This window comes from Papio anubis, chromosome 6 (genome assembly GCF_008728515.1).
Source record: "Papio anubis isolate 15944 chromosome 6, Panubis1.0, whole genome shotgun sequence".
NCBI classification, from domain to species: Eukaryota; Metazoa; Chordata; class Mammalia; order Primates; family Cercopithecidae; genus Papio; species Papio anubis.
This window is the reverse complement of record NC_044981.1, coordinates 82,664,794-82,691,051: the sequence shown is the minus strand read 5'-3', so window position 1 is coordinate 82,691,051 and position 26,258 is coordinate 82,664,794. Positions and strand designations below refer to the sequence as shown.

The following is a 26,258-nucleotide window of genomic DNA, read 5'->3' as shown; positions in this document are numbered from 1 at the left end:
CTTCCTTACACCTTATACAAAAATTAACTCAAGATGAATTAAAAACTTAAATGTAAAACCCAAAACTATAAAACTATAAAAACCCTAAAGGAAAATCTAGGCAATACCATTCAGGACATAGACACGGGCAAAGATTAAATGACAAAAATGTCAAAAGCAATAGCAACAGAAGCAAAAACTGATGAATGGGATCTAACTAAACTAAAGAGCTTCTGCACAGCAAAAGAAACTATCATCAGAGTGAACAGACAGGCCACAGAATGGGAGAAAAGTTTTACAATCTATCCATCTGATAAAGGTCTGATGTCCAGAATCTATAAGGAACTTAAATTTGCAAGAAAAAAACAAACAACCCCATTAAAAAGTGGGCAAAGGACATGAACAGACACTTATCAAAAGAAAACATTCATGCAACCAACAAACATATGAAAAAAGTTCAACATCATTGATCATTAGAGAAACGCAAATCAAAACCACAATGAGATACCATCTCATGCCTGTCAGAATGGCGATTATTAAAAAGTGAAGAAACAACAGATGCTGGTGAGGCTGTGGAGAAATAGCAATGCTTTTACACTGTTAGTGGGAGTGTAAATTAGTTCAACCATTGTGGAAGACAGTGTGGTGATTCCTCAAAGACTTAAGAACCAGAAATACCTTTTGACCCAGCACTCCCATTACTCGGTATATACCGAAAGGAATATAAATTATTCTATTATAAAGACACATGCATGTGTATGTTCACTGCAGCACTATTCACAATAGCAAAGACATGGAATCAACCTAAGTGCCCATCAATGGTTGACTGCATAAAGAAAATGTGGTACATATACACCATGGAATAATATGCAGCTATAAAAAGGAATGAGATCATGACTTTTGCAGGGACATGGATGGAGCTGGAAGACATTATCCTCAACAAACTAACGCAGGAACAGAAAACCAAACACTGCGTGTTCTCACTTATAAGTGGGAGCTGAACAATGAGAAAACATGGACACAGAGGGGGAACAACACACAGCGGGGCTTGTTGGAGGGGCAGGGAGAGGGAGAGCATCAGGAAAAATAGCTAATGCATGCTGGGCTTAATACCTAGGTGATGGGTTGACAGGGGCAGCAAACCACCACAGCACTCATTTACCTCTGTAATAAACCTGCATGTCCTGCACATGTATCCTGGAACTTAAAATTTTAAAAGTAATAATAAATTTTAAAAATAAAAAAGAAAAGGGAGATGAAAATGCAGAGATAACAGATGATGGATCAGGCAAATGATAAGAAAGTGGCTGCCATTGAAGCCCTAAATGATGGTAAACCACAAAAAGTCATTGACTTATTCACAGATGCCTTCAAGCTGAATCTCTTGACCATTCTGTATGCTAATGAGAGCCAGTGTCTTCAACAAATTACAGAGGCCAAATGCTGCCATCTGATACTGTAACAGAGCCATAGAAATAAATTCTGATTCAGCCCAGCCTTACAAGTGGCAAGCCTTACTAGTGGTTTTCGCACACAGACTTCTGGGCCACTGGGGAGAAGCGGCCCGTGATGTTGCCCCTTGTCTGTAAATTGGCTTATGAAGATGCTGGCACAATGCTGAAAGATCAACCTAGGGCCTAGAAAATTGCAGAACATCAGAGAAAGTATGAGCAAAATCATAAAGAGTGAGAGATCAAAGAAAAAATAGTTTAAAAGGCTCAAAAAGAGCATGAGAGAGCCCAGAGGGATCAGGAACTCAGTAGGCTCTCTTTCCCAGCTGGCTTTCCTGTGGAAAGCCCTGGTAATATTCACGGAGGAATGCCTGGAATGGCAGGAATGCCTGGACTCAATGACATTCTTAGTGATCCAGAGGTTCTTGCAGCCATGCGGGTCCAGAAGTTATGGTGGCCTTCTAGGATGTGGCCTAGAACCCAGCAAGTATGTCAAAATACCGGTACAATGGAAAGGTTACAAATCTCATTAGTAAATTGTCAGCCAAATTTGGAAGTCAGGCATAATACCCGTCTGATAAAAAAAAAAAAAAAAAAAAAAAAAAAAAAGCCCTTGGTGAAGGAAGCGCAACCTGGACCATCTAATGGATGTTGCAATAATACAAACCACTCTACCTCTGACTTTCTCATCAAGAGAGCTGGGGTGCTTTGAGGATAATCCCTACCCCTCTACCCCAAATGCAGCTGAAGCACTTTACAGTGGTTTGCCATTAGGGTATGCATTCAGATAATGTTTTCCTACTAGGAATTACAAACGTTAAACACTTTTTAAACCTTAAAAATATTTAAAACAAATTTTAAAAGTCTCTTGGATTCTTTTTAAAAATTAGGTATTAATAATAGCTTTGCAATGTAAAATGGAAACTCTTTGTGAGTAAACTAACAAACATAAACAGCCTGTAGTCTAAAGAAGAAATGCTAAAGAGAATTAGAAAATATTCAGAACTGAACTATGATGAAAATAACTATGTTTAAAAGTATGCTGCAGAAACATGGATGTAGCTGGAGGCCATTATCCTGAGCAAATTAACGCAGGAACAGAAAACCAAATACCATATGTTCTCACTCAAAAGTGGGAGCTAAACACTGGACACTCATGGACATCAAGATGGCAACAATAGATACTGGGGGCTACTAGAGTTGGGAGGGAGAGAGGGGGGCAAGGGCGGAAAAACTGTTGGGAGCTATGCTCACTAGCTGGGTGACAAGATCAATCATACCCCAAACCTCGGCTTCATGCTTATAATAAACCCATGTAACAAACATGCACATGTGCCCCCTGAATCTAAAATAAAGGTTGTAATTATTTTTTAAAAAACTTAAGTGACATACAACTCTCATAGTATAGTAAAAAGGAAATGTATTGCATTAAGTTAAAAAGAAAGGCTAAAAACTAATGAGCTAAGCATCTATCTTTAAAAGCTAAAAAACAAATAGAATAAAATAAATGAACTAGATAAAGGAAAATAATAAAGATCAGAGAAGAAAATATAAAATGAAAGCAGTCATGAAATAGGGTCAATAAAGTCAAATGCTGATTCTTTAAAAAGACTGAGAAACTAGTGCTCTGGCAAGATTGATCAAAATAAAAAGAGAAGGCTGAAATAAACAATATCTGGAGTTTAAAAGAGACCATAAGATAATTTAGAGATTAAGCAAATAATAAAAGGATATTGTGAAATCTTCATGAGAAAAAGTTTAAAAACTTAGATGATTTGAATAAATTCCTAGAAAAATACAACTTATTCAATCTGATACAAAAGAAATAAACTACCTGGAAAAAATTCCTGTAATCACAGAAGTAGTTAAACTTATAGTTTAATTTAGCATAGTTATAATGTTTCCAACCAAAGAAGCCCAGAGAACTTTATCAGCATACATTACCAGATAATTCCAATTATACATAAATTATTTCAGAGAAAAGAAAATGTAAAACATTCATACTCATTTATAAGACATGTATAACTTTCACATCAAAACAATGGACAGTAAAAGAAAGGAAATGCATAGGTTAATTGCACTGAGGAATATAAATGTAAAACTGCCAAAGAAAAATTAAAAAGCTGAATTCAAGAATGTATTTTTTAAATAAATAAACCATACCAAGTTGGATTGATCCCAGGAATGCAAAGTTGGCTTAATTTTAGAAATAATATAATTCACCACATTAGCAGATTAAAGGATAAAGGCCAATCGCTCATCTCAAAAGATGCAGAAACAGTATTTGATACAATTCAATAATTATTCATATAAAAAACTCTCAGCAAATGAGATTAGAGAGGAAATCCTTAAGAAAACGAAATCCACAAAAAGCTACAATGAGCACTGCAATTATGAAATATCAGAAAATTATTTGGGGGGATAAGAAGACAAAGCTACCCAATTTCGCTACCTCTATTTAATACTATACTAGAGTTGCTTGTCAATGTAGTAAGATAAGACAAAAGTAGAGTATAATGACATCTACAGTCCTCCACAGTACAGACTGCAACATTAGCTAGTGCTCACTGTACTCTCTAATGGTGAAACAACAGACTACAGGAGACTGAATTGTATCTGCCTCTATTTTCAGTCTGAAGTCCAACTTTTACTTACCGAAAAAAGAAAGAAAGAAAAAGCCAGGAAGAGTTTTTAATCCTTAAAAAATATCAATATAAAATTATAGCAAAAAAGGAAGCAGAATGTAACACATCCTGAACAATTCGCAGCAGCAGCAGCAGAATAAAAAAGTATTTCATTTAGTTGATTTACTGTGGTTGTTGATTGTTCTCTAGTCTCACGATGACGGAAGTTGCACGGTTTTTCAATGGGACCTAGAAGCTGCTGGAGGTTCTCCTGGCAGCAACCCCATGCAAACCAAAAATCTGGAAATCTTTTCACCACTCCAAGATCTGAGGGTGACATATTTTGGAAGGATCTGCAATGTTCCATCATAAGTGTGACAAAAACTGACAATCAGGAAGCTTATGTACTCAGTGACAGTAGCACGTTTATCTCCAAGAGACGTTTTATTTGGAAGACATATGGGACCAACTTTTGCTGAAAGCACTGGTTCCCCTGTTGAAGCCTGCTAGGGATTACAGCGGATTTGGCTCAATGAAAAGCTTCTCTTATTTGCCTGAAATTTCATGAAGCCTTCTCACCAAGTGTGCCCACACCAGAATTTCCAGGAAGAAACAGTTTCTTAATATAATTTTCCCAAGTGGAATAGCATATTGTATGGAATGTGTGAATTCTGACTGTTGGTACTTGTACATACTCTGGATTTCCCAGAGAATCTGGCAAGCAAACAGATTAAACCCTGGAAATTTTGATAGTGAGCTTGACCAAGCAGTTATGAATCAGTCCTACATGAAAGATGGCATCACTACAAAGGATGTCACTCATGAAAGTGGAAATAGTGACCTAATACTAGGTTCTGCCACACTGTTAAATCCTTGTGGGTATTCAATCAATGGAATGAAATCGGATGGAATTTACCAGACTATTCACATCACTCCAGAAACATAATTTTTTTATGTTAGCTTCAAAACAACCTTAAGTCAGACCTTTTATGATGACCTGGCTGGGAAAGTTGTGGAAGTCTTTCATGCAGGAAAATTTGTGCTACCTTGCTTGTAAATCATAGTTTTAAATGTCACACACTACTTTCTTTGCCCCTAGAATATGGAAGGTTTTAAATGTCCTGATTGCCAGAGTACTATGTTCAATGATTACAATTTTGTTCTTAGCGGTTTTGCTAAGAAGCAGTCAACAGCAGAGCTGATTAAGAAAAATGAAGAAAAAATGCAAAATGAAAACACCCATAGAAGGGTGGTGGTTGCTTTCTAGAGACTGATACCCTAGGGCCATGCTTTCTGTAACCACCACCTTGTCATTGTAAAAAGCCCCACATGGGCCGGGCACGGTGGCTCACGCCTGTAATCCCAGCACTTTGGGAGGCCCAGGCGGGTTGATCACGAGGTCAGGAGATCGAGACCATCCTAGCTAACACGGTGAAACCCTGTCTCTACTAAAAATACAAATAAATTAGCTGGGCGTGGTGGCGGGCGCCTGTAGTCCCAGCTTCTCTGGAGGCTGAGGCAGGAGAATGGTGCGAACCCGGGAGGCGGAGCTTGCAGTGAGCCGAGATCGTGCCACTGCACTCCAGCCTGGGCGACAGAGCAAGACTCTGTCTCAAAAAAAAAAGAAAAAAAAAGCCCCACATGTGCTATAGTTTAATCATTTTGAATTTTATGCATTAGTATATCAAAGAGCTACATACTATATCTTCCATGTATACGCTCTTCCTTGTTTAAGTATTCAGTACACTCTTGCTGTGAAAATGGAGTGCTTGTGGAAAAAACAAACAAACCTTTTACTATATGAAACTTTGTAACACTTGTGAAAGCAGTTCAGCTTGGTTTATGCATAGTGTAATATTTCTCCAAGTACCACCCAAAATTCCCCACAGAACTGTCATCCTCATTAGGCGCTGGCCTCAGCCTTACCACTGGGGACATTACATTGCTGCCAGAATTTTACATCCAATTTACCTCTATTTTCTAGATATTCTCTACTTATGTTATCAAAACCACTTTCTACTTCATACAGATGCTTTCTGCAATAGCAATTAAAATTTTCCATCTATGAGTTGAGTCTTAAGAAAATGATTGCAATTATTCATTTTGCATATTACGATTTTAACATTATCGCTCCCTGCATTTGCAGTCCTCTGATTTATTTCCTCACCAGGATGCCCCCCACTCCCCACAACAACACTCACCTCCTGTAATAAAGCAATATAGCGTTAAAAAAATACAAAGTCTAGGGGAAAGAATTATTATTTGCATATATTGTGATGGCCCACATTAAAAAAAAAAACAACTAACAGACTCTAAATATCAATAGACTGTCAAATATCAATTATTAGAATTAGTAAGGGAGTTTATTAAGGTTGCTGAATATAAAATCAATATGCAGAAATAAACTGTATTTCCATAATATAAGCAATAATGAACTAAAATTCAATCCTAAGCATCAACAGCATTTAAAATAGCAACAAAAAATATGAAGTCCCTACAAATAAATCTAACCAAAAAATGTGCAATTCTTTGATAGGAAATATTACGAAACTACATTGATGCTTTGGACAAGGAGACTCAATGTTGTAAAAATGTCCATTCTTCTCTTACTAACCTGCATATACAAGGCAATTTCAATCAGAATTCCTTCAAGGGTTTTTAATGGAATTTCATTATGTACTTCTCAAATTTATAAAAGTAAAAAGTCTAGTACAGACAAGACTTTTCAGAGAAGAAAGAATGTGAAAATTTACTCTACCAGATATCAAGACTTATAAAGCTATTGAAGACATCAATACAGGAATTTTTTAAAAATTGAGTAACTGAACATAATAGAGAGTGCAAAAATAAGCCTGTGGTTATTGATAAGACACTGTAGATCAGTGAGGAAAGGAGAGACTATTAAACAAATGGTCTACGACAATTTCACTACAAATGGGAAAAAAATAAAATTGGTTCTTTACCTCCCACCACAAACAAAAATAAAATCCAAGTGAACTAAAGGCTCTACATAATAGACAAAATACATTTCTTTTTTTAAAAAAAAGGTAAGAATATTTTTGTGATCTCAGAATACATAAGAACTTCTTAAACAAGACATGAAGAAAAAATGACACATTACACATTAAAATGGAAGACTTGTTCATCAAGAGATACCACAAAAAGAATGAAAACATAAGCCACAAACTGAGAAAACATATCTTCAAAACATATATTTAACAAAGAATTCATATCCAAAATATAATTTTGAAAAAACACTTCCTGCAAATCACTAAGATAAAGAGAAATCAACTAACAGAAAATTGGGCAAAATGAAGTCGTTTCACAGATATATATTATTTAGGAATACATACATGAATGGCAAAAATTCAACTACTATTTTAGAAATAAGTAGAGAATAAAATATAACTAAATCCATCAAGTTTTATGAAGGCATAATTAATGAAACTACTATAGGAAAAAAACACTATGAAAATGGTATTTTTATTGAGGGGACAATTCAGTACAATAAATATATAAATTCCCCCACAAATTATTTCATTAGTTTAATGCAATTCCAGTTAAAATTCCAGTAAGATTTTTTGGGGAAACTTAGCAAATTCATTAAGAAACTTAGATGGAAAATTTTGAAAACTAAAAGGCAAAGAAGAGAGCTTCCTTATCAGATAATAAAATATGTTACAAAGCAATAGTAATTAAAGCAGTGTGGCATTAGGATAGAGATAAATAGACAAATGCAATGGAATAGAAAGCCTAGAAATAAACCTATTTCATATGAAAGTTGTTAATGCAATAGAGGTGCATCATATTTTGTGGGAAATACACTTACATTATTTAGTAAATCGTATTAGGAAAACTGGCTTACTACATGAAGAAAAATAACATTAGAATCCTTTATTATCTCCAAATAGACTAAAGATCTCAATGTAAAAAATAAATTGTGTGAAAGTTGTTAGAATCAAAATGGTGTCACTTGTGTTAAAAACTCTGACAAACAGAGCCAGGGACGGCCAGGAAGGAAGGGCTCCCATGGCAAATCCCTTTTTAAAATTATCAAAAAGACTCTCCAAAAAACACAATCCTGCACAAAGGTCACCACAACCTTACACAGAAAAAATATTTCTGTGATGACATCTGCCCAGCAACTGCCTGTCCAACCAAGCCAAGGATAATTATTATTATTATTTTTTTGTGAGACAGAGTCTCGCTCTGTTGCCAGGCTGGAGTGGAGTGGTGCGATCTCGGCTCGCTGCAACCTCCGACTCTCTGGTTCAAGCAATTCTCCTGCCTCAGTCTCCCAAGTAGCTGGGAATACAGGCACGCGCCACGACGCCCAGCTAATTTTCATATTTTTAGTAGAGACAGGGTTTCACCATGTTGACCAGGATGGTCTCGAACTTCTGACCTTATAATCCACCCACCTCAGCCTCCCAAAGTGCTGGGATTACAGGCGTAAGCCACCACGCCTGGCCAGGATAATTATCTTCAACAATTATGTAATCCTCCTAACTTTTCCCTTAACAGACTTTGTCTTTCTTTACCTCTCTGAATACACACATAGTTTACTATGGTAAGTGTATTCCCATTGCAGTGCCTTGTCCTGAACAAATATCATTTTCTTTTAGAGAGTATCTGTTATTTAGATTGACAATTTAAAAAGAAGAAAATGGGCTGGATGTGGTGGCTCACGTGTGTAATCCCAGCACTTTGGGAGGCTGAGGCAAGAGGATTGCTTGAGCCTAGGAGTTCAAGACCAGCCTGAGCAACAAAGTGAGGCACCGTCTCTAGAAAAACTAAAAAAAAAAAATTATCCAGGCATGGTGGTGCATGCCTGTGGTCTCAGCTACACAAAAGCCCAAGGCAAGAGGATTGCTTGAACCCAGAAGGTCAACACTGTAGTGAGCTATGTTCATGCCACTGCACTCCAGCCTGGGCTACAGAGTGAGCCTCTGTCTCAAAAAAATAAAAATAAAAATAAATTAAAAATAAAATGTAAAAGAATAATCTTAGGACAGAGAAGAATTTCTAAAATAAGATTTTTAAAAAGTACAATCTTTAAAGGAAAAAATTATTAGATATGACTACATTAAAATTAAAGATGTGTCTTCAATGAAGGATTCGACTTACAAAGTTAACAGAGAGGTGTCAGGCTGGGAAAGACATTTGCAACTTCTATAACGTAGAAAAGATTAATATTTAGAATAGAAAGGAACTGCCAATCAACAACTTAAAAACAGAAAGAGCGAATGGGAAAAAAAAAAAAAAAACTGGCAAAAGTTATAAATAGGCAATGCACAGAAGGGGAAACCTGAACAGATAAATAAGAAGAAATGCTAAACTTCACTATTAGAAAAATGCACAATAAAACAGTAATAAGGGCCCAGCGCGGTGGCTCATGCCTGTAATCCCAGCACCTTGGGAGGCCGAGGTGGGTGGATCATGAGGTCAGGAGTTCAAGACTAGCCGGGCCAAGATGGTGAAACCCCGTCTCTGCTAAAAATACAAAAATTAGCCAGGCGTGGTGGTGGACGCCTGTAATCCCAACTACTCAGGAGGCTGAGGCAGAGAATTGCTTGAACCAGGGAGGCGGAGCTTGCAGTGAGCTGATATCGCGCCACTGCACTCCAGCCTGGGCAACAGAGCAAGAGTCCATCTCAGGAAAAAAAAAAAAAAAGGAAACAATAATAAGTACCATTTTAAATTCATCAAATTGGCAAATATTACAAACTGAGGTATTAACAAGTCCTCGCAGGATTATGGGTAACTGACAAGCCTTATAATGAAGTTAAATTGGTACATTTTCAGAGTAACTAACCTTTTAGTGGAAATAAAAATTGTAGGCCTACCTACTATTTGGCTCACATACAGAAAGACACTGTAGACAAGACCAATTTCTCATCACAACAGGAGGAACCTAGAAGGCTCTGCAGAATAGCTTCATTGGAAAGGGGAGCTGGAGTGCTACATCAACGATGTCATCACAATGTCAGAATAACCCAATGTCAGAACACAGCACATCACGATGTCAGAATAACAGCACCAACTGAGCTGTCCATGGTCCTGACTGCCATACTTCCCCCCCACCCGCCTCAACGTCCTTAGCTTGTTTCTGATCTTCCTGCCCAAGTGTTCAGACCATCCTCTGTGCTCCACTGTCACCAGCCCAACAGTCCTCTCCCGAATTACTGCTTGGATCTCTGCTGGCCAGGTCAGTGGCACAAAGCCCACCTGCTTCATAGTTAAAATGTTGACAAAAAATAGCAAATGAGTCCGGGCGTGGTGGCTCACACCTGTAATCCCAGCACTTTGGGAGGCCAAGGTGGGTGGATCACCTGAGATCAGGAGTTCGAGACCAGCCTGGCCAACATGGTGAAACTCCATCTCTACTAAAAATACAAAAAATTAGCCAGGCATGGTGCCGTCCGCCTGTAGTCCCAGATACTCGGAAGGTTAAGACAGGAGAATTGCTTGAATCTGGGAGGTGGAAGTTGCAGTGAGCCAAGATCACGCCACTGCACTCCAGCCTGGGCAACAGAGCAAGACTTGGTCAAAAAAAACAAGCAAACAATAGACATTTTAAACCATGTATTTCAAAATGTTTTCATTTTAGTGAGTTTAAAAGAGAGGAACTCAACAAGAGAGAGGAGAGACAGAAAGACCACTTAAGAGATGAACAACAGGCTGGGCATGGTGGCTCATGCCTATAATCCCAATACTTTGGGTTGCCAAGGCAGGAGGATAACTTGAAGCCACAAGTTTGAGACCAGCCTGGGCAACATGGCAAGACCCTATCTCTACAAAAAAAGTTTTTTTAAAAAAATTAACCAGGCATGGTGGCACTTGCCTGTAGTCCCACTTCTTGGGAGACTGAGGCAAGAGGATCCCTTGAACCCAGGAGTTGAAGGCTACAGTGAGCTATGATTGTGCCACTGCTCTCCATCCTGGGTGACAGAGTGAGACCTTGTCTCTAAAAAGAACATAAAAAGAGATGAACAATGAAAATGAGAGACAAAGAGGAAGAATGTGAGAATATATAGCATTCAAATGTGAGTTCCAAACTGGTAGAGATTTTTATCTGTTTTGTTTAATGAAATCCCTTATGCCAAGAATAATTACCAACACACAATAAGTGGCTTACTAAATAAGATGAATGAATTAATCAATAGACACAGACATACAAGAAACCCACCGCGAGATCCATTTTGTGGCCTTTCAGACTACTACAGTTTAAACCCGTTAAATTGTTTTGCAGCTCTGAGTATAAGTTACTATCCATGTTATCTGTGTTGAGCTCCTCCAATGTTAGATACAGAAATATACTGCAGCTTCAATTATTTACAAGTCAATGAAGTCCTTTGCATTCAGATTTCCCCATTTCCTAATTCATCAATTTGACTCCACATCCTGTTTTCATTATTCTTTATTTATTCCATTAGTTTTCATCTTCAGATGTGAATCCCTTTCAGACAACCTGTAAAGACCCTCAGCTGACTCTCTCTCTCTGCCTGGACTTGGGAAGCATTTTACAACAAAATACAACTTTTTAATTAACTATATTTTTAAATGTCATAAATTCATAAAATATTGACCCTGCTTACCTGAGAATATGGAATCAGTGTTTCAAACTGTTGATGAAGTTCCAATAGCTGAATTAACTCTGTATTTTTTTTGGCCTTTTCTCTAACTATATCAATATAATGTTCAGGATTTTCTGCAAATGAATATGCAGCATCTTTACTATTGAATGTGTAATATTTTTCTTTATATTTTAAAATTCCAATTGCTGGATTTCCTGAAAATAAAAAAAGAATTAAACATGAAATGTCTTGATCACTTATGAAATATTGTTATTCTGGCCAGGCACGGTGGCTCACACCTGTAATTCCAACACTTTGGGAGGCCAAAGCAGGCAGACCACCTGAGGTCAGGAGTTCAAGACCAGCCTGACCAACAAGGTGAAACCCCGTCTCTACTAAAAACACAAAAATTAGATGGGCGTGGTGGTGTGCGCCTGTAATCCCAGCTACTCAGGAGGCTGAGGCAGGAGAATAGCTTGAACCTGAGAGGCGGAGGTTGCAGTGAGCTGAGATCGTGCCATTGCACTCCAGCCTGAGTGACAGAGCGAGACTCTGTCTCAAGAAAAAAAAAAAAGAAAAAAGAAAAGAAATATTGTTACTCTGTGTTTGTAACATACCATAGAGCCATTCCTCCACTCCTTTTTTTTTTTTTTTTTTTTACACTGTGTCCCACTCTTATCATCCTGGCTGGAGTGCAGTGGCACAATCTTAGCTCACTACAGCATCAACATCCCAGGCTCGAGGGATCCTCCTGCCTTACCCTCCCAGGTAGCTGGGACTACAGACATTTGCCACCCCACCTAGCTAACCCGTTTTTGGAGAGATGGGGTTTCACCACGTCACCCAGGCTGGTCTCAAACTCCTAGACTCAAGGGATCTGCTCCCCTCGGCCTACCAAAGTGCTGGGATTACTGACATGAGCCACCACTGCTGGCCCTTCCACTTTTTTTTTTTTTTTTTGAAACAAAGTCTTGCTCTGTCACTCAGGCCAGAGTCGAGTGGCATGATCTCAGCTCACTGCAACCTCTGCCTCCCGGGTTCAAGCAATTCTCCTGTCTCAGCTTCTTGAGTAACTGGGATTACAGGTGTGCACCACCATACCCGGCTAATTTTTGTATTTTTAATAGAGATGGGGTTTCAACAAATTGGTCAGGCTGGTCTTGAACTCCTGACCTCAGGTGATCCACCTGCCTCAGCCTCCCAAAGTGCTGAGATTACAGGCATGAGCCACCACGCTCAGCCCCTTCCACTCCATTTTTAACATATTACTTATGCTTTTTTTGCTAAGATATTATAATTAGCATTTTAATTTATACATTTTTAAATGATATGTGAAATCCATACTAATTATATTATGTTAAAGTATGATTTTAAACTGTATTTTATGTAAAAATACTTTCCACTATTCAGATATAATAATTTTAAAAATCTTTTATGAAAAGCCACTTACTCATCTGGCAGATTTTTCAAAGCTACTTCAACTAACTACTGCAAGGTCTATGTTTAAAATAACCCAGTAAGAACTACAAACATGGGACATCTTTTCCAAAATGCAAATTTGCATATTAGCAAATATTTTTCATTGTAAAAAGATACTACATAGACTATAGATAATTAAATATCCACATAGTTTGTGGAAGTTGTATTAGAAAGAGTAACTGTCTTATTCATTTATTCTTTCGTTTATCCAACAAATAGTTATTGACCATGTTCCTCGTGCCAAGCCTGAACAGATTCCCTGCTCTCAAAAAATCACAAATATATCATAGGCCACAGAGTGACAAGTGCTACATGAAAAAAGTAATAAAGGAGGTTAAACACATAGTAAAAGGAAGAAGTGTACAAGTGATATTTTAAATTGAGTGATTAGGGAAGACTGAATAAAATGAGGCAGCAAGGCAAGTAGCAACCTGGAAGGCAGAGCTTTCCAAGTAGAGTGCAAAGGCTCTGAGGTGAAAGTGGGCTTCGACTGTTCAATAGCAGCAAGAAAGCCAGAGCCACTGGAATGGAGCAAACGAGGGAAGGTGTGGTAGGCAATGAAGTCATCAGAAAAGGACCCTGACTGCTAAGCACCAGTGTTACCCTGGGATTTAAGTCATGTGGTCTCCACTCCTGAATGGAAGAAGGGAAGTTCTACAGAATTCATCTGAGGTAATGCAGGTTGCTGCTGCCCAGAAAATAATGAAGTAGAAATAATGTAGCAAGCAGAAATAGTCAGAATTCACTTATTCAGAGAGGAATCTGAAACTCATGGCCCCACAAGTTCTTCTACTTCTCTACTTTGCCCTCTTTCTTCTTAGACTTATAGCTGGGAGACCCTGGAAGGGACCATACAGACCTCCTGGTTGATCCTTTTCATTTTCCTGAGGGGAAACTGAAGTTCACAGAAGGTGTGAGATTTCATAAATGTTACCTAGTTCACTAAGGACACAGACCAGGCTCTTCTGAACCCTAGCCCATAGCTTTTCCAACCACATCATGCTTCCTCTGCCATCATGCCACATCCATGTTTCTCCTTTCCTTTCTTATTTGTGTGAAACAGGGAAGGAAGGAAGGAATGGAGAGGAGGAGGGAGGTGAGGGAGGGAGAGAGGGAGGGAGGAGAAAGAAAAGGAAACTATCTACATTCCATTGCATTTTACCTCTGCAAGGCTCTTGATTGTTTTCTCCCCAGTACCAGTGACCCTCATTGGGCCTCAGAATGTTACTCTCAGTTTCCCACAGTAAATATTTTGTTATTCCCATTATCAAAAATGTAATAACATTTTTTAAATGAGCCAATTGTGTGCTCTCTCTAGCCTGTATACATACAATCCCAATAGTTATTTTTAACGAAAAAATACCCAATTTTGAAATGTAACAAAAGAAATAAAGAAAAAAAAAGGAGAAAGAAGAAAAATAAGGTTAATGGTATAAAGTAAATTAAGACACAATCTTGTCACAGTTTTCATTCTAGCCCTGGCAGGCTTTTTCTTATTCACAATTCACACAGCACTTTTTGGATAGTAATTTATTTCATCTCTATCTCTGATTTATTCTTTATTTTGGAGAAGCTCTAATAATATATACATCATAGAGAAATTTTACTTGATATTAGCCATTTCCTTATGGGGTCTAACAGAGAAATCCTGATCTATGCCAGTGAAATATAACTGTAAAGTAACAAAGAATATTTTTAAACAAACATGTCAGTCAAATAAGTGTTGCTCTTTCAGTAATTACTTTGGAAGATGATGTATTTTTAGTAATGTTGTGTAACATTTGTTTTGTTTTGTTTTTGAAAGGAAGTCTCACTTTGTTGCCCAGCTGAAGTGCAGTGAAATGATCTCTGCTCACTGCAATCTCTGCCTCCCGAGTTCAAGTGACTCTCCTGCCTCAGCCTCCCGAGTAGCTGGGACTACAGGCATGTACCACCACGCCTGGCTAATTTTTGCATTTTTAGTAAAGACAGGGTTTCACCATGTTGGCCAGGCTGGTCTCCAACCCCTGACCTCAAGTGATCCACCCGCCTTGGCCTCCCAAAGTGCTGGGATTACAGGCATGAGCCACTGCATCCAGTCAATGTCGTGTAACATTTCTAGAATTCTTCATTGGCCATATAAGTCATCCCCTTTCAATGGTACTACAGCATCCATATTTCATAACACATATATGCTTTCCATTACTAATCACTTATAATTTCTTACTTATGTCAGTCTACCAGAGCACCTCCAAAATGAAGACTTTGTCTGGATCATCTTTGTAGATCCTTCGTTAGTTCACCATTAGAGTTCATAAAGTTTTTAAAGTGAATATTCAAGTGACAATGACAGAACTCCATATAAAGAAAAAATTGGGGAAAGGAGAGCAGTCTCATTTCCAATGATATACCTGGAAGGAGAAGACCATCTGTTGCAGCAAACGTGTAAGCACAAAATCCCCGATATTGAATTAATAGTTTATCAAAATTTGCTGTTGTTTCTGGGAAAAGCCATTCTAGTTTTCTGAAATCTGCCACATTTACTCTATCTTCTGAAATAAAGGAGAACAAGAAAAGTTTTAATTCAGTGAGAAGGTTAAATTTCCAAAATAAATCAGCAGGAGCTCATTCTAAACATTACCTTTTTATTGCTTTGTACTTTTCCCGATGGGCAAAAACTTGATATTCACAAAACCAGATTTATGAGGAAGTCTATTGAAGCAAAGAAGTACAAATGACCTCAGTGGCATGTAAAGTTTCTGGGGCAAACTTGGAGGTAGGACTTTGCTCCAGAATGAAGAACAGAAAGGAGAAGCCATTTCTGACAAGCATGCTCTGCTGCTGAGAGAAAAGCTGACTGGGGCACTTCCGAAAGTGTGTGGTGCTTCCTGCTGCTGCAGAGTAAATAACCCAAGGAGTTGAGCAGAATAGACTAGCTGCTATGTGACCCAGACAGAGATACATTGACCTCATTCAATATAGCGTTGTTCTTAATAACATGCTAGGTGGCAACATATGTTTAATATGACGCTTATAAACTAGGACTATTGCTTCTTGAAACAACAGAGAAGGTTCTGAGCAAAGACAGTCAAGAAAATGTTAACTGATTTTGATAACAAGGTGTGTAATTTTTGTTCTTTGTATTTTTAAAAATTCTTCCTACTGTTGGTTAGCTTACCTATTTACATTTGATAAGCAAACTGAATGAATTTTTACACAAATAATACCACGTATTTATAAAACATGGTTCCCAAAGTTTCTTAGCTTTCACAATCCCATGTACACTTCTATGCCTGGTTCTAAACCCAAAAAGCAGGCACCACAAATGATCTTGTGGCTACCACTAAAAGTAAATGCATAATTTATAGAAAATAAATCCTCTCTCTTTTTTCCTGATATGCCTGAAAGCCTCTAACAATGACAGTATGTGGAAGGTGTAAATGAAATTCTTTTGGAACACTGGCTTGACCAATTCACTGGAGCAGTAATTTAATAGTGTTGTAGTGAATAAAAAGTTCTGACGTATGGTAGAAAATGACACATCTAAATCTAAGAAGCTGCAGGTAAACAGTCTTGCCAATATGGTTAGCTTAATATCCACTGTTGAAGCTACTTTAACTTTTCAATTTCATTTAATATTTGCTTAGATATGCTGCTTTAATGAAATGAAATGAGAAATAAAAAACTTGAACTGAAAGGATATTTTTTAGTTTCTGATTTAGTTTTCAGTTTTTATGCATTCTAATAGTTTAAGAAATCACTGCTATATTTTTATTTTTCATCTTTAAAAAGTAGAATTTGAAAAGAAAATTCATAAATTATTAATTTTCTGAAAAAACTCTCTTTTTATGCAACATCAGCATCTCAAGTCCCAGGCTCTTTTTTGGCATTCCTCATAAATGTTAACTTGTCTTTAGCTAAGACAGAAGGGTCTAAAATGGTTAAAAGTTTATTGATAAAGATTGTTTTTCTGTAAGAATCAATGCATCTTCTAAAGGACCTAAATAAGCTCAATTAATTTTACAGGGATAACATTTATTGGTTTGTAAATTCTCAACTTGAATCTGAGGTAGATATGTAACAAATAACATTGTAAAGAAATGGAGCTTTATTTGCAACAAAATAGCAAGGATTAATATTCTTTTCTCCAACAAATCAATAATAAAATTACTAGGACTGCAATAGAAATACATCTGCACAAAAAATGATTGTTAACCAAAACATGAACGATAACACTAGGAATGGTTATTGCTGGATAGTAAGTTATTCAGTTTACATTTTTTCTGTTTTCCACACTTTCTCTCATGAACATGAGTGCTTTTTTTTTTTTTCTCTTCCCTGAGATGGAGCCTCTCTCTGTCACCCAGGCTGGAGTGCAATGGCACAATCTTGGCTCACTGCAACCTCTGCCCCACTGGGTTTAAGCAATTCTTGTGCCTCAGCCTCCCGGGTAGCTGGGATTACAAGCGCCCGCCACCATGCCCGGCTAATTTTTGTATTTTTAATAGAGACAGAGTTTTGCCATGTTGGTCAGGTTGGTTTCGAACTCCTGGCCTCAGGTGATCCACCCGCCTCAGCCCCCCAAAGTGCTGGGATTACAGGCATGAGCCACCACACCCGGCCCTCATTAGTACTTTATAATCAAGAAAAATGTTTAATGCTTTATCAGAAAGATATGAAATTTTTAGAACAAAAGAGTGACTTTATTCTAGAGGTAATTTTAAAAAGAAGAGGAAATAATGGATGATTTTCATTACCCATGTGCTCTTTCATTCTACACACATCAGTTTTCACAGTCGCTCCATTAAGATGACGTTGCATTGCTCTCTCAGGAAAGTAAAGTTCGTGAGCACCCAGGAACGGCTGAATATGAGTGAATAAATTACTGAGGACACCAACCACAATAGTTTCGTCTTGCAAGCTGGTCCACAGAGTAGAAAGTGCAATGAAGATAGGCTGAGGCAGAGAAAAAAAAAATTCAAAATGCAACTGTGTAATAAAATTATAAATCACTGTACTCTTTAAGATAAATACAATTGTCATTTGTAAAGAAGTTAATTCTCCCTAAGCAAAAGTCTTACGAACTTAGACAGCAGACTTTAGATAGAAATTTAACTCATAAATTATGAGAAAGTAAATTTGCATTTTATTTCAAAGCATTTTATTTTAGTATGATTATTATAAAGTTAGTTTACTTTAAAAAGCCAAACACATGTGATCACCTAAGAAAGATTTATGGACTCTTCATCTCAAAAAACCAAGGGAAAAATGTCTTAAGAAAAAAAAAGAGGGCCACGCACAGTAGCTCACGCCTGTAATCCCAGCATTTTGGGAGGCCAAGGTGGGCAGATCACCTGAGGTCAGGAGTTCAAACCAGCCTGGCCAACATGGCAAAACCCCATCTCCACTAAAAATACAAAAATTAGCTGGGCATGGTGGTGGGCAACTGTAACCCCAGCTACTTGGGAGGCTGAGGCAGGAGAATGGCGTGAACCCGGGAGGTGGAGCTTGCAGTGAGCCAAGATCGTGCCACTGCACTCCAGCCTGGGCAACAAAGCGAGACTCTGTCTCAAATAAATAAATAAATAAATAAATAAATAAAATACTGCACATACATTTTATACCTCCTTATCCAGATAAGGTTTGCCAGGTTTGTCCATAAAATGGTGCAGATAATCAGAAAACCAGTATTTAAGTGCAGGCCTGGTAAACAAAGTGATTATTATCTGTCTTTTCAGAAAGGTCACGAGTTACATCATGTCTGTACTGGAGGCAATTTCTGACCAGCTACTATGAATACATTTTCAACCACAGTACTATGATTATTTCTGTTGTCACAGCCAATACTGATATGGTTATCATACTATACAGTTGCAGTTCCTTTAGTAGCAGTTGCTTATGTAGGGGAATTCTCTCATCCAACTTATAATTTACTATTATGGCAAAGTAACCATAAAGAACAGGATCAACTTATATAAAACATTGTATTTTTAGAAATTAAACATAATTATAATGACTTGTGATCCAATATTATAGGGCTCAAAAGGAAATTCACCTTAAGGTCAAAGTTTATGACAAATACTTACAAAGACTTGTGATGTCGGGACTGCTGTCTTTGATTTTATGGTCATTTTTAGTTGTTCCAGATGGGCTCCTAACTGTTTTGTCATCATTTCCACTTCTTGAGCACCAGTAATTATATCTGACTGTGAAAACAATATAATTTGCATTAATATTTTTATAATTCTAGTATAAAAATCATATGTGTTTCAGACCATACCTGCTCCCCACATCTTCCGAAAGTAGGCTCAATGACAGCAGGAAGTCTATTCTCCGTGAGATCCTCAACACCTAGAACAGTATCAGCATATGTATGGGGCTTCCAAGATATTTGTGAGTTGGATGAATCTTTTGAAATACAATGGATATAATTTTTCTTAAATGTATACAGGTATTCTTAGATTTAAGTATAATTGCATTCTTGAGAAATGGATCCTCAAGTATCCATTTTTGTATAGCTGTTATTTTCCTATTCCTCAATGATAAAACTAATTAGGGGTTCCTCTGATAATTATGTTGATAACAAGATTTAATAAAATCACATTGAGAAAAACCTGTTAGGAGTGAGCCAGCAGGGCACTGCAGATTGGCAAGCTAGAGATACCTCACCTGTGATGTATGACATATGGTTTAGGGGATGACCAGAATCCTTGTACTGAGTCAGGGGATATTCTTGAAGACCCTGTCATAGAGTTCATCATTGAAATGACTCACAAGGCACTGTGAATTGGAAGACAAGGTTGAGTACAAGTTTACAATATTGTTTTCTTGATTTGAAGGGACCCAAGGAAGTTTGCTAGGGTTAAAGGCTTGATTACTATGAATGCAGACCTGAAATGAACTGAAAACCATTTGATGAAGCAAACTATGGATCTTGACACCTTTTGTACTTTCTGAAACTTCATTATCATCTGGGGGAAGTACATACATTAACTGTATATTTTCTATAGTAAGGTCCTGATAGATATCAAGCTATGTAAATGAAAGATGGAAAAACACAAAGTTTTTAGCTTTTATTTTCATGCCTTCAATTTTAGGGTGATCTTTGAGCCTTTAATCACCTGTCTTTATATAATAAGCATACTTGAAATACTTGTTGGGTTTCAATGATCACACATAATAAGTTAAAGTACCTTGTAAACCATTTATTTCTTTCTGACTTTTGACTATCTAAAGGATGAAGTAGTATTTATATGTTAGCTATATTTGTGCCATTGTAAGCTATACTGTAGCTATTTATTATGCAAGATCTAAAAGACATCTTTGACTTTATGATAACTAAGAAATGCTTCATGTATCCTTAAGTTTTTAGACAACTAAACTGAAAGGTTATTAAAGGTAGTGAACTGGTTTGTGATCCTTCTAAGGAGATGATAAAGAAAAATACGGTTCTTTGTAAGAATTTTTATCTGTCTTAAAAGATAATTTGTCTTAATATTCTTTTCTTCATATAACAAGAGTGATTATTTTTCAAGAAACTAAGTTTCATGTGAATGCTTGTTAGAAGGCATTTTTGATTTAAAACCTTCTGAGGCTTATAAAATACTGTCTGTTAAGTTTTAGGAGAACTCATGTTCCCACATCAGATTAAATCTTCTCAGAATAAATGCTTTCAGTAGCAAGAATATTTTTAAAAGTTGATGACAGGATAAGCATTTCAGATAATATTCTATTAACATATTTGTAAGTACTTGTTCATTGTGGAAATGTGTACTTGATTAAAATATATATGGCTATGGAAACTGCTTTTGCAGTTCAGGATATACAGGTTTGTGTGTATTTAGCTTATTGTAAAGCCTTTAGTTTAAGAAAAGGATTAAAATTACATTCAAATAGATCACTGAATGTTACTCTTTGTGAAACTGAACTTTTTGTGTGACACAAACATTATAAATCAACACTTGGGAAACGTTTACTTTCTTAATCTATTGATACAAGGAATCAAGGAATAAAGTATGAAAAATTAAACAAAAAAAATCACATTGAAGAATGCAGAAAATCTTAAAAGTTACCACATTGAGAGAAAAACAATATATTTGATACAACAATCATGGTCTGAAAATAAGTTGCTAAACGCTGAATTTGAAATAATTATATTTGGCCGAGCATGGTGGCTCGCGCCTATAATCCCAGCACTTTGGGAGGCTGAGGCAGGTGTATCATGAGGTCAGGAGATCGAGACCATCCTGGCTAACACGGTGAAACCCCATCTCTACTAAAAATACAAAAAATTAGCTTGGCGTGGTGGCACGTGCCTATAGTCCCAGCTACTCAGGAGGCTGAGGCAGGAGAACAGCTTGAACTCAGGAGGCAGAAGTTGCAGTGAGCCAAGATCGAGCCACTGCACTCCAGCTTGGGCAACAGAGCAAAACTCTGTCCCCCCCCCAAAAAAAAAGAAAGAAAGAATTACATTTATTCTTACTATATGCTAAGCACCACATTAAATACTTACAAATACGAAAAGGGATAAATACAAGTGAGAAAATCAAAGAACAGTAAGGTAAGTAAATTGTCTAAGTAGATGCAGCTAATAAGGGGTAGCATCATGGTGGATCCCAAACCATCTGAGCCCACAGCCCAGCTCTTAACCATTATACCGTGTTGCCCCAGATGTCACCAGAAATGGTTGTGGTGTGGGTTTATCAGTATAGCATAAAAGAATGACATCTATTTGAAGAGAAAAAAGTACATTTGCATCCTCAGACATCTATATGTAACCTAATTAAATGCTTTCTAGACTCTTTTAAATGACAAAAATAATTACTTCATGAGTAACATCAGCTATTATCATTTTATTACAACTAACAAATTTTATTCATAAATGTAATATGTATCCTGTTTTAATTTTACCCATACTGCTGTTTAAGCATTACTCCTCCTCCTGCTTTATTCTTCCATACACTATTATCTATTACATCGGACAGGTCTCTTGTCTACCCTCATACAGTTTTTTTCCCCTTGCTTGTTAAGTTTTGTTTTAGGAAACAATATGAAAATGCAGTCTTTAAAGTCTTTTAAGATTTGTGCAACAGCAACAAGAAACAGGAATACATTTGCACACGTTCTCCAAAGTAAAAGTGGCATTTGACATGCTATACTTATTAAAACCTACAATTGAAAATATTCTAAGGCTGGGCGGGGGGCAGTGGCTCACGCCTGTAATCCCAGAACTTTGGGAGGCCAAGGCGGGGATCACAAGGTCAAGAGATAAGAGACCTTCCTGGCTAACACAGTGAAACCCCATCTCTACTAAAAATACAAAAAATTAGCCGGGCATGGTGGCGGGCGCCTGTAATCCCAGCTACTTGGGAGGCTGAGGCAGGAGAATGGCATGAACCCGGGAGGCGGAGCTTGCAGTGAGCGGAGATCGCGCCATTGCACTCCAGCCTGGGTGACAGAGCGAGACCCTGTCTCAAAAAGAAAAAAAAAATACTGTAGACCCCTCCCCCAAGCTATATTTGCAGGATCCATTCAGAGTAGGCACACAGAGCTTCTTGCTTTTTTCTAATAATATCCTAGAAATTATTTACATTTTACTAAAAAGAATTTATTCACAATCATCCAGAGTTTTTTTTTTTTTTTTTTTTTTTTTTTGTTTTGTTTTTTTTTTTGAGACAGAGTCTCACTCTGTCGCCCAGGCTGGAGTGCAGTGGCACAATCTTGGCTCACTGCAGCCTTCGCTCTCCGAATTCAAGCGATTCTCCTGCCTCAGGCTCCCAAGTAGCTGGGATTACAGGCGCCTGCCACCGCACCTGGCTAATTTTTTGTATTTTTAGTAGAGATGGGGTTTCACCATCTTGACCGGGCTGCTCTTGAACTCCTGACCTCGTGATCAACCCGTCTCAGCCTCCCAAAGTGCTGGGATTACAGGCGTGAGCCACTGCACCCGGACCTTTTTTTTTTTTTTTTTTGAGATGGAGTTTCACTCTTGTTGTCCAACCTGGAGTGCAATGGTGCGATCTGGCTTACTGCAACCTCTGCCTCCCGGGTTCAAGCGATTCTCCTGCCTCAGCCTCCTGAGTAGTTAGGATTACAGGCTCCCACCACCATGCCTGGCTGATTTTTTGTATTTTTAGTAGAAATGGGGTTTCACCATGTTAGCCAGGCTGGTCTCGAACTCCTGACCTCAGGTGATCCGCCCGCCTCGGCCTCCCGCAAGCCACCACACCCAGCCCATCTAGAGTTTTTAATTATAATATTAGTCCTCTAAAAATGCTATCACTTAAAAAAAATTTATCATAACATTCAAATGTTTGGCAAAAGCATGTGATCCCAGCATGTTTCTTTGTCTTCTTCCGCTTCCCCCTACCTTTTAAACATTTTTTATAAGTTCCTCATACTTTCTTCCACGGACAATTTTCAACAAGTCTAGTCAAACTTATAGAAGCAGAAATTAGAATGGAATCTCTGATGTTTAATGTTCTTATTACAACAGAAATAAAATATAATAAAACAAGCACAAATTCCACCTGATTTTTTTACTTGCTTTATCAAGGAGAATCAAGAAGCCCTGTGTTGTGTGTCTGTGGATGGGCCCTGCAAAAATAGCTTGAGGGGAAAGAACTCTACAAAAATCTTGACTTACAGGTTTTAACAAATGTGCTGTCAAATGCAACTCTTACTTGCACAATATCATGCAGCTTTCTCTCTTTGGTGTCTGCCTTGCACTTTAAAAGCCCATGGAGGATGGAATTTTATTCTCTCAATAAAGAGTCAGCAAAACTATGATCATCACTTCCTTTTCTTTTCTAGAATATTTCCGTGTGTTCACTGCAGCAGATAAAGGCCTGATCAAAACAAAATAATTCACTATCTTACATAGGCTATATATATATATGTGTGTGTGTGTGTGTGTGTGTGTGTGTGTGTGTGTGTGTATATATATATATATATTTTTTTTGAGACAGAGTCTCACTCTGTCACCCAGACTGGAATGCAGTGGCACAATCTTGGCTCACTGCAACCTCTGTCTCCTGGGTTCAAGCGATTCTCCTGCCTCAGCCTCCTGAGTAGCTGGGATTACAGGCACCCACAACCATGCCCAGCTAACTTTTGTATTTTTAGTAGAGACGGGGTTTCACCATGTTGGCCAGGCTGGTCTCGAACTTCTGACCTCAGGTGATCCGCCTGCCTCAGCCTCCCAAAGTGCTGGGATTACAGGCATGAGCCACCGCACTCGGCCCATATTGGATTTTTTAAATGTTCACATAAACTGAAACTTTGAGGAGAGAATTTTTAAAAATCAAAACTGCTACTTTAAAATTTTTAATTAGTATCTGTTCAAATAATGTGACTTTAAAAAGAATATTCATAGATTTTAATATAGGAAAAATCTTGGCTAATTTTAAATTCATGCAGTTTATAATCTAGAGATAATACTGATTAAACCAATATCCATTTCATAATAATCAACCTTAATTGTCACTAAGACTGATAGGGAAGGATTGAATAGTTTAAAAACAAAACAAAACAAAAAAGACTCTTTGAGCAAAGAATCAGAAAGTTAAGAAAACTCATCCTGATCCTGACTAAAGTCAGCACAAAATGGCCATAAAGAGCGCTTGGATAAGAAAATTAACTTTTTCACCAACATGAGCAGCAAGGAGCTTGGAAATGAGATACTGTATGGAAAAATAAAAGCTCTTCAGCTGTTCCACTAGACAAATGAAATCACAGCTGTTCAGCTAACACCCTAACGATGATGATGATAATCATAAACAACATCATCATCACTTTATTGAGCCTTTGCACCAGGCGCTATGCTGCCTTATTTACATGGTGAAGACTATGAATAACCCCATTTTACAGATATGGAAACCAAGGCACAGGGAAGTTAAGCAGCTTCCTTAGGGACACAGATTTAGTAATTGGCAAAGTCATGATTAGAATGCATGTAGTCTGGTTGCAAAGCCCACACTCATCACTTCTACACTTTACTCACTGTCCCTCTCTAGCTGTGAGAAGTAGAAAGCCAATAAGAATTTAAGACAGTTGGTGGATTCATGATTGAAAGCTATGAGAAGATTCTATATAATGAATGACATCTTCTGCAACATCTTTACAGTTGTGTGGCAGTTTCCCAAGGTTCTTTCTTATAGTATCGCCTTTGAATGCAGGTGACAAATGTGAATGCAAAGTTCTACTCCTGTGAACTCACATGCACTTCAAAATAAACTGATTAAAAAATCCCCTTAGTAGCTGACTAGTTAACATAAGGCTGATAGCCACAAGGTAATGTAAAGGGAAATATCTACCCCAAGAGAGTGACTTGGTTTTTATTATTATTTATATATTTATTCTTTTTAGAGATGGGGTCTTCCTTGGCTACTCAAGCTGGAGCGCAGTGGCATAGCCAAAGCTTACTGTATCCTCAAACTCCTGGGCTCAAGCAATTTTCCTACTTCAGCCTCCTGAGTAACTGGGATTATAAGTTAGTACCATTAGTACTACGCTTGGCTAATTTTATTTTTTGTAGAGACAGGGTCTCGTAATGTTGCCCAGGCTGGTCTTGAATTCCTGGCTTCAAGCAGTTCTCTAACCTCAGCCTCCCAGCTAGGATCCTCCTTCTGAAGACAATTAGATAGGCTAGTTGTGAGGACAACCCCTAGTCTGAATGAAGTCATGTCATCCGGACAGCTAGGTAAGGAGAGAGGACAGACCAAGTGCATCCAATAGTAGTACCAAGTCATTAAAATACAAGTTAAAAAGAAGAGGTGGTCAGAATACATCCTATTCTACCCCTCAAGAAATTAGCATTCACTCATACAAAAGACAGTTCCATTAACCGAGAATCTCATAGTTACTGGAAAACAGAGGTTGTGTAAAAGTAAATGGTGATGAGTGGGAACATAACTTGGCATCATGCAGTAATTAACAGACTGTCTTCCTTACAACCCTAGAGTGTCATGGGGATATCCCTTAGTGAAAAGGTCCTCCAATCCCTTTATGTAGATATCTGTTTTATATTTGTAAGATTCTGAGTAAGTTTCTATCTGACAGAAAGGGCACTGCTACTTTTTAAAAAGGTTATAACCACCACTTTACCATATTTTCCAACTCTCTAGGGATACTGTGTGGCTTGTTCATTAGATCTAGAAACACCAGATATA

The 26,258-nt window shown here is 37.7% G+C and overlaps 1 protein-coding gene and 2 pseudogenes across 4 annotated transcripts in view; 2 read left to right on the top strand and 1 right to left on the bottom strand.

Annotated features, from left to right (window-relative positions):
* CFAP206 (cilia and flagella associated protein 206) overlaps positions 1 to 26,258 on the bottom strand; it is a 54,843-nt gene that overhangs the window by 17,295 nt on the left and 11,290 nt on the right. For all 4 annotated transcript variants that reach the window (XM_009205628.2, XM_003897880.3, XM_009205630.3 and 1 more), the window contains exons 8-11: positions 19,176 to 19,295; positions 17,847 to 18,045; positions 15,501 to 15,641; positions 11,653 to 11,846 (exon numbers count right to left, since the gene is read on the bottom strand). In XM_009205628.2, coding sequence (XP_009203892.2) covers positions 11,653 to 11,846; positions 15,501 to 15,641; positions 17,847 to 18,045; positions 19,176 to 19,295 — 654 coding nt within the window. The remainder of the gene's footprint in view (positions 1 to 11,652; positions 11,847 to 15,500; positions 15,642 to 17,846; positions 18,046 to 19,175; positions 19,296 to 26,258) is intronic.
* On the top strand, positions 1,139 to 2,033 carry LOC103883844 (annotated as a pseudogene).
* LOC103883843 lies at positions 3,328 to 5,321 on the top strand (annotated as a pseudogene).